This window comes from Ascochyta rabiei, chromosome 6 (genome assembly GCF_004011695.2).
Source record: "Ascochyta rabiei chromosome 6, complete sequence".
Classification (NCBI taxonomy): Eukaryota; Fungi; Ascomycota; class Dothideomycetes; order Pleosporales; family Didymellaceae; genus Ascochyta; species Ascochyta rabiei.
In genome coordinates, this window is record NC_082410.1 from 1,521,820 (window position 1) to 1,530,308 (window position 8,489).

The 8,489-nt window shown below is 56.2% G+C and overlaps 4 protein-coding genes across 4 annotated transcripts, besides 8 other annotated features; 2 read left to right on the forward strand and 2 right to left on the reverse strand.

Annotated features, from left to right (window-relative positions):
- Positions 1 to 180: 180 nt before the first annotated feature.
- Positions 181 to 3,563, forward strand: EKO05_0004414 (uncharacterized protein; the record flags this gene model as incomplete). The annotated part of the gene is made up of 3 exons (XM_038938909.2): positions 181 to 356; positions 410 to 3,060; positions 3,109 to 3,563. 3 exons carry the CDS (start codon positions 181 to 183, stop codon positions 3,561 to 3,563), a joined length of 3,282 nt encoding a protein of 1,093 aa, XP_038800212.2.
- Positions 2,610 to 2,773: a tandem repeat.
- A 224-nt stretch (positions 3,564 to 3,787) lies between the features above and the next one.
- Positions 3,788 to 4,195, reverse strand: EKO05_0004415 (Dolichol phosphate-mannose biosynthesis regulatory protein; the record flags this gene model as incomplete). The annotated part of the gene is made up of 3 exons (XM_059636389.1): positions 3,788 to 3,967; positions 4,064 to 4,144; positions 4,193 to 4,195. The coding sequence occupies 3 exons, from the start codon at positions 4,193 to 4,195 to the stop codon at positions 3,788 to 3,790; spliced, it is 264 nt and encodes an 87-aa protein (XP_059492372.1).
- A 69-nt stretch (positions 4,196 to 4,264) lies between these two features.
- Positions 4,265 to 4,301: a tandem repeat.
- Positions 4,302 to 4,456: 155 nt separating this feature from the next.
- Positions 4,457 to 4,490: a tandem repeat.
- On the forward strand, positions 4,470 to 6,941 carry EKO05_0004416 (pre-mRNA-splicing factor cwc22; the record flags this gene model as incomplete). Its single annotated transcript, XM_038945578.1, has 1 exon — positions 4,470 to 6,941. The coding sequence occupies one exon, from the start codon at positions 4,470 to 4,472 to the stop codon at positions 6,939 to 6,941; it is 2,472 nt and encodes an 823-aa protein (XP_038800214.1).
- Positions 6,549 to 6,602: a tandem repeat.
- Positions 6,942 to 7,187: 246 nt separating the features above from the next.
- Positions 7,188 to 7,212: a tandem repeat.
- Positions 7,213 to 7,588: 376 nt separating this feature from the next.
- Positions 7,589 to 7,607: a tandem repeat.
- A 101-nt stretch (positions 7,608 to 7,708) lies between these two features.
- Positions 7,709 to 8,176, reverse strand: EKO05_0004417 (uncharacterized protein; the record flags this gene model as incomplete). Its single annotated transcript, XM_038938827.1, has 2 exons — positions 7,709 to 7,815; positions 7,867 to 8,176. 2 exons carry the CDS (start codon positions 8,174 to 8,176, stop codon positions 7,709 to 7,711), a joined length of 417 nt encoding a protein of 138 aa, XP_038800215.1.
- A 79-nt stretch (positions 8,177 to 8,255) lies between these two features.
- Positions 8,256 to 8,308: a dispersed repeat.
- A 112-nt stretch (positions 8,309 to 8,420) lies between these two features.
- Positions 8,421 to 8,445: a tandem repeat.
- The last annotated feature ends 44 nt before the right edge of the window (positions 8,446 to 8,489 follow it).

Here is an 8,489-nt window from a genome sequence, read left to right on the forward strand (position 1 = left end):
ATGCGTGTCAGCTTCCTCTACGCGAGCCTGGATCCTGAGAAACTCCCGCCTGACTGATTGCGCCCTTACTCGCACCCGCCGTGCAGAGACGCGTGCAGCCCAGCCCGGCTGTTTGCCTCGCCGCTATCCTCCCACTCCCACTCCCACCCCGAAGCGCGCCACACTCCTTCCACTGCGCCCATGTCGGTCCCCAGGATGAAGCACACCGTGTATGACCGCTTGCTGAAGCGAGAAGTCGGCCACCAGCGCAGGACGTACACGGATATTCGAGGCATCTATGGCGACAGGCACTGGGTGGACAAGCTTGATATTGTGAACGAGCTGGAGGGCCACAATGGTTGTGTGAACGCTCTGAGGTATGCAGACACCTTTGCTCGGCTTCACAGGACACCAACTCACCGTCTATCAGCTGGTCGAGGTCCGGCCGTCTCCTTGCCTCCGGCTCCGACGATCACCGAATCAACATTCACTCGTACAACCCAGGCTCGGACACAGAGCAGTTCAACCTGACCACATCTATCGTGACAGGCCACCGATCCAACATCTTCTCCGTCAAGTTCATGCCCTACTCGAACGACCGCACCCTTGTCTCGGCGACCGACGACGTTCGCATCTTTGACATCGAACACTCGGGACACTCTGCGTATGGGTCAGGGAGCAGACAAAGGAGCGGAGGAACAAGGCCCAGCATTCAGCAGGTGCGAAACGCCGTCACCCTCACCGGAGCAGAGACGAATGAGAGGGCCTTTCGAAGCCACAACGATACAGTGAAGCGCATCGTGACGGAGGATAATCCCTTCTACTTTCTGACATGCTCCAACGATGGCGATGTACGGCAGTGGGACGTAAGACAGCCTTCGAAGACGTATCCGCCTGCACAAGACGCTCGACTGCCATCGTGGGCTAGGGATCCAGACGCTACCGACAGTGTGCCACCGCCGCTTATATCCTACAGTCGCTATGGTCTCGATCTAAACACCGTCTCCTGCTCACCGTCACAGCCGCACTACATAGCACTTGGCGGTGCGCATCTCCATTGTTTCCTCCACGATCGACGTATGCTTGGCAGGGATAAGAACCGCGAGCGCGGGTCCCGATTGTCGAGTCCGAGCAACTGGACAGAAGATGATGAGGAGCTGTTAGGCCAGGCCACCCAGTGTGTCAAGAAATTTGCGCCCAGCGGCAAACAACGTATGAAACGCAACGACGGTGGCCACATTACAGCATGCAAGATCAGTGACGCGTATCCCAATGAGCTGATTGTGAGCTGGTCGCAAGACCATATCTACAGTTTCGACATTCACCGGACGCCAGATGCACGTGAGAAGGTCGCAGCATCAAAGGTCACCACTGGTGATGTCACAGGTCGCGTCAAGGACAAGAGTCGGAAGCGCAAGCGTCCCAAGTCGAGCACCCAAGAACCTGCAGATCGAGCGAGTTCGAGACAGCGAACCCAGAGTGTTGATGATGACTTGGCCCTTCGAGTTAGGTACGGGAACGGTCAATCTGAAGACATCCGCATCGGGGCTCCTACAAGTTCCCGCATGACGCAAGAAGAGCTGACTGAGCTGCGTGGGACGGATCACTTTCGAATTGCAAAAACCGCGGTCAAGATCAAGAAGCGCATATTTGATCTCGCTGATCACGGCGAATCTGGACTACATCTGGCTTATACATCGCTCCTCGGCATGACGCACTCCATCCTCTCGGATATGGACGACGTGTCTCGATCGTGGGGCTATCCGCTCGACCCCGATCCCGTCGATGTTGCAGTGCAGAACAAACTACGTGACGATCGAGCTGCATCTCGACGCTTTGTTCAAGCAGCTGGCACTCTCTCACGAGTAATGGGTGGCCAGCTCTTGACGGGATCCAGCTCCAGCTCAGACGCTGCGATCTCGCAGTACTTTGCCTTTGTACAGCATGCGCCGAGGGAACGAGAACTACCGCAACACGAGCAGTTTGGTTATGACTTCTTGAAGGCTATCCTGCTGTGGCTTGACAGCGGCCCAGGCGCAGTCGTGGAAGGCTTCTCTAGCCGAAGTGGAAGCGATCGTATGCCAATACCGCAAGACGCGGATATGGACGCCATTGAGGAGATACTCATCCCTTACTTGCTGGACCTGGCAAGCGAAGATCCAGTCGTCAACGTGGATGTGTCGAGGTTCATGACTGATGATATCCGGGTGCTCTTCCCCACCGAGGTTGATGCCGTTCGCGCCTTCTCACGAGCGATTTCGATACCCTTTGCCGACCTGACCGGTGATGAAGAGGATGAGGACAAGCCCCGATATGCCAACCAGGATCGAGACGCTGCGAAGCTGAAATGGGGCCACCAGATCGGAAGAGGCATTCTACTTAATGCGTCAAAGAATATCAAGTTCGCTTTTGTAGACCGGGCGTTTGGTGGCAGGGGTATCTCCGACTCCAGCATACGAGCGGAGGAGAGGGCATTGAAGGAACGGCAAGAAGACATTGATCCAATCGAAGACGAGATTGAGCAGCTGGGCGCTGAGATGGCCAGGGCTGATGCAATCAGTGAGTTGGAAGCGGCATCAGGATCAGGGCCAGGGTCTGAGCGTGTCCCTGCCGAATTCGAAGATGTGCTAGATGGGGAAGACGAGGAAGGATCTGAAGAAGAAGAGGGTGAGGATGAGGATGATGAGGACGACGACGACGATGAGGAAGACGACGACGATAGCGATGGCGATGTGGAAGAAGAGGAGGAAGAGGAAGAGGAAGAGGAAGAGGAATCGGGCTCAGAGGATGATGAAGGCTTGCGTCGAACGAGAAGCGGGCGCATGCTGTGGAGATCAGACTTTGGCCGGAGGAGAAACCAGAGGGGCAAGGTGGAGCGCGATGTACCGTGTGCACCGCATACCCGCGTATACACCGGACACTGCAACGTCAAGACGGTCAAGGATGTCAACTACTTTGGACTACAGGACGAGTATGTTGTCAGCGGCAGCGATTCCGGACACGTTTTCATTTGGGATCGCAAGTCAGCACAGCTGGTGAACATCCTCGAGGGCGATGGCGAAGTCGTCAATGTCGTGCAGGGTAAGTCGACCCGTTTTACTTACAGGTAGCACACTGACCATGGTCTAGGTCACCCCTACGAACCAACATTGGCCGTGTCGGGCATCGACCACACCATCAAGATCTTCTCGCCGGACACGCGCGACCAAAGCAACGCACGAAAAGGCATTGGCGTCCAGTCGGCCGACTCGAACGGCTTCTCGAGTCTCCACTTCACCCGCCGCAGAAGGCCGAGCCGGCCTGAGCCAGACGTCGAGGCTGGTGACGACGAAGCATTGAGCAACGACGACGGCGAGCATGCGGTGAACGGGCTGAAGAGCCGCAAGCGCATGCACCAGGCCTACCAGATCACGTCGAAGAACGACATGGACCGCAGGGGAGGACGGGATGACTACTTCATCTCGCAGGCCGTGTTTGCTCAGCTGGCAAGGCACATTGCTGCCAACCAGGGCGCAGAGGGCAATGCAGGCGAAGGCGGAGAGCGGCCGATTGTTGTTACCGAGGACGAGTGCAGCGTTATGTGATGGGAGATGCAGCCAAGTCAGGAGTCGAGATGCATCCACGCCAACCGACTACATCGCAAGCCATCAATCAATCGCATTTCAAGTATGGTATATTGTCCCTAGTGCTGTCGTTGGACAGACTTCATGCTTTGAACATGTCCCGTGCGCCGCCCATATGCCAGAGTGTCACCCCTATCCCCCCGCTCGCATCGCACTGGTGGTGCAAGGCCGAAGCAACGTGTCCCCTACGATGCCTTCTTCTGCTGGGCCTTGAGCGCCTTCTTGCGGTTGCTCCGTATCATGACGACGGAGAGGAAGCTGCCGACAACGGTGGTGCCGAGGATGATCAGTATCACAGGGATGCGGATGGCCCAGACGCGGGGGGGGAAGAGCGAGTGCAGGACGTGATCCTCGTCGACAAAGGGCTGCAGCAGAGTCAATGTGTGCGAGGAGACACGTGGTAGCCAGCGATTGACTGCTGCCTGCTGGCTGGCTGGGGAGGGGGGGGGGCCTGCACGCACCATGAACAGCGTCCACACGGTGTAGTAGACGAAGATGGCGGTCGCAGCGATGAGCATGCTGAGGCCTACGAGGCGGTCGAGCTGCGATTGTCAGTCATGCACCCGTTGTGGGATATGCCAAGGGCCTACCATTTTGAAGTCGTGGGTGTAAGGAGCGTGGAGACGAGCGTCTGTTGGGTCTTCTACGTCGAAGTGGTGAGAGCACCGGCGTTGGCACGAGCAGGAGCAGGGGCACGGGGAACTTGGGCGGCGCGCAGAGCAGGGGTGCGTGTGATTTGTGCCAAGACACGGCGGCTGCCCTCTGGAGCCAAAGTTTCTCGCGGCAGCTCTCGACGACGGACATCACAACGCCGACCCGTCGACTTGTGCCCGCCCTGCCACGTCTGCACAGAGCGCCGCCGCCGCCATGCTCGCCTCCGCCGTCCGCATTCCCTCGCCCGAGCCGGACGTCGCGGAGCAGGACGCCCCCCGCAAGCGCGACCGCTCGCCCTACGACGCCGGCCCTTCGAAGCGCTCGCGGCGCCACGACGCCGACGACACCAACGGCGACGACAAAGATGCGCCGCCGCGCCGCGAGAGGGGGAACGGCCGTCCGCGCGACCACAACGGCAGCAGAGACGTCCAGGTCGGCGACGACGATGCGCGCCTCAACCTCTTCAAGAGCGCCTTTAGCGCCTCGCGCAAGCTGCCCATCGACGACTCCAAGACGCGCGCCGGCGGTGCCTACATCCCGCCCGCGCGCCTGCGCGAAATGCAGAAGGACATCACCGACAAGGCGACGCCCGAGTTCCAGCGCATGGCCTGGGAGGCCCTGAAGAAGTCGATCCAGGGCCTGATCAACAAGACCAACACGGCCAACATCAAGATGATTGTCCCCGAGCTGTTCAGCGAGAATCTGATTCGCGGGCGAGGCCTCTTTTGTCGCGCCATCATGAAGGCCCAGGCTGCTAGTTTGCCGTTCACGCCCATCTACGGTGCCATGGTCGCTATCGTCAACACAAAGCTGCCGCAGGTGGGAGATCTGCTGGTTAGGCGCTTGATTGTGCAGTTCAGGAAGAGCTTCAGGAGAAACGACAAGGCCGTGTGCTTGGCCAGTACCATGTTCCTCAGCCACCTGGTCAACACGCAGGTCGTGCACGAGGTGCTGATTGCCGAGATTCTGCTGCTGCTGCTCAACAAGCCGTCGGACGACTCGGTGGAGATTGCCGTGGGCATCATGAAAGAGGTGGGCGCTTTCCTCGAGGAGATGAACTCGGTGATCGCGAATGCAATTTTCGACCAGATGAGGAATATTCTGCACGAGGCCGATATCGACAAGCGCACCCAGTACATGATTGAGGTCTTGTTTGAGGTCAGACGGACCAAGTACAAGGATCATGCCGCGGTCAAGGAGGATTTGGATCTTGTGGAAGAGGAGGACCAGATCACACATAGGCACACACTCGAGGACGATGTCAAGGTCGAGGACGGTCTCAACATCTTCAAGTTCGATGCAGAGTACGAAGCGCACGAGGCTGAGTACCAGAAGATCAAGGCCGAGATCCTGGGCGAAGAGGAGGGCAGCGATGCCGAATACACAGACGCTTCTGACTCGGACGACGAGGACGAAGAGCAAAAGGCCGAAGACGTCAAGGACCAAACCAATGCCGACCTCGTCAGCCTTCGCCGAACCATCTACCTCACCATCAAGTCTAGCGGTGGTTTCGAGGAATGTTGTCACAAGCTCATGCGCATCAACCTCCCGCACGGCCTCGAGAACGAACTCACGACCATGATCGTCGAGTGCGCCAGCCAGGAGCGTACCTATGAAAAGTTCTACGGCATGATCGGTGAACGCTTTTGCAAGATCAATCGCATGTGGACCGATCTGTTTGAGGAAGGCTTCGCACACTACTACGAAACCATTCACCGCTTCGAGACAAATCGCCTGCGCATCATTGCCCAATTTTTCGCACACCTCCTTGCCACAGATGCGATCGGGTGGCATGTGTTCCAGGTTGTCAAGCTCAACGAGGAGGACACAACGTCTTCTTCTCGTATCTTTATCAAAATTCTCTTCGAAGAACTACTCTCCTTCCTTGGTCAAAAAGACGTCGTTGCGCGTTTCAAGGACCCCATACTGCAAGACAGCCTCACTGGTGTCTTCCCCACAGACGCAGACGATCAGGCCAAGACGCGCTTCTCGATCAACTTCTTCACCGCTATCGGTATGGGTGTGCTTACCGAGGGTATGCGCGAGTGGCTCAAGAATGCCGCGCCGAAACCAAAGCCGCTTCCCGAGCCAGAGAGCGACTCCGAGGACTCGAGGAGCGTGTCAAGTTATTCCTCGTACTCGTCACGCAGCGATTCACGCAGCAGGAGTAGGAGCAGGAGTAGAAGTCACACCCCAGCCCGCAGACGCCGCGATTCGAGATCTTCTTCGAGGGGCCGGTCGTACACGCGCAGCCCGACACCAGACCGCAAACGCGTCACAGCTGGTAAAGCACGCACCCGCTCCCTCTCAGACTCACGCTCTCGTTCCCGCTCCCCTGCTCCGCGCAAGAAGCGCAACTATTCCTCCAGCCGCTCGCCTTCGCGCTCTCGCTCGCCACCTCCCAAGCGCCGTGGTCGTAGCCCTTCAAACTCGCCCTCGAGGAGTCCGCCACCAAAGAAGAAGGCCAGGAGTCCCAGTGTGAGCGTGAGCAGGAGCAGGAGTCCAGTGCGAAGGCGACGGAGCTACAGTTCAAGCAGATCAAGAAGCCCACCACCCAAGAAGACCAACGGGAAAGGCAAGGCGAGGGCGAGTGAGAGTCGGAGTCGTAGCCCTGTACGGCGGAGACGGAGCTACAGCAGCTCGAGGTCTAGATCTCCTCTGCCCCGAAAAGGGAGGGATTCCTAGGCTTGTATGCACTGGCGACTTGATTGGACGGATGATAGGTTAAAGAGTAGCAATATATAATCAGCACAGCATAACCAGGGGTTATTTTGAGCAAAAGCTTGCATTCGCATCGTTCCCCTCTGTTCCCCACACACCATTTTTATTTTTATCTTGGACTGCAAATCACTGGTCCTTCAACACACTGAAAACACAATAGACACCATAGGCTTCCCTTCGAACACCGCAACCGCTGCACGCGTTCCTGCTCACGCACGCACGCACGCACCAGCACACCAAGACCCGTTTCACAAACCAAGGTGTGCCAGCACCCGCAACACCCCCCTCTCTCTTCACACGTCCGTGGTACCTTCCCTACGGGAAGTTTAGAGGCGTCTGGAAAGCTGAATGTATTTTTAGCGATGTTGTTTTCATCTATTCATCTATATATTATTTTTGTTTATTATTTTCATATGTTGTTTTTATTTATTGTTTTTATATGTTATTTTTATTTATTATTTTCATATCCAAACACTACCGACGCACTGAGATACTGGACCTTCAGTGTTCTTGATGGCTACTTTTGGGCTCGCACTATTACTGTTGCGTCATTGATGTATGTCGCACCAGACGACACTGCTCTAGAAAAGCAAGATCACCTGTCGCCCGCTGGGGGGGGGGGGGGGGGGGATGGAGTTCGCTTGGAAGTGATCTTCGTCGTTCCTGGGGCTTTGCAATCCTGCGGCTCGTCATTCGAGATCGTGCTGTGATGCGTCTCCGTTCGAGGCAGGCTACGTGCTCTTGCTTCTCGCCGAATCAGTCTTGCTTTGGTCTGGGGAGTCAAGGGCAGCGTCGTCTGCTTGCTCTCGAGCATCGCGTGCTTTCAACCTCGCTTCTTCTGTGGGGGGATCAATACAGCTTCTTCCGCGGAATCTACCATGTAGCATACCTCTTTGTTCGCGGATGGTATGAGTGCGGTCAGCCAGCTTCTGGATCTCTTGCTTCGTCAAGATGCGTAGCACAATATTGTAGTCTTGGCACTCCTCAAATCGCTCTTCAGCCTCTTCCAACGCCTCAGGGTTAACAAGCCGGCGGTCGATTTTCGTCCAGCGAGCACCTGTGGGGATTTCTTTCCCCTCCGGCTGACTTTCACGTCGTGCTATGCCCTCACGAACAGGCCCGGGTTCTTCAGGGAACTTTTCGGTGGGTTTGCGAAGGATGCCCTTGACGCTGACGCTGACGCTGCACTCGTCTGACATCGAAGACGCTGGTATTGCACGCTCCGGCTCATCGTCCTGTGAATCTCCGACAAAGATCCACTTGACGTTCCTGAAGAAGAGGCATCAGGTCATCAGACCATGAGATTTAGAGGGCGGACTATAGTCTAAGCCGCATAGAGTGGCGCTAAGACTAAAGTAATATTAGCGCGCTAGGCGCTAGGGCGTGTTTATAATATATTCTTAAGACATTTTATATAAAATAATAATATAAAAATTTTTTATAACTATAACTACTACTAATACTACTAGCATAGCTGCCTAGTAAGCTACTACCTAGCTTAATAGTAACATA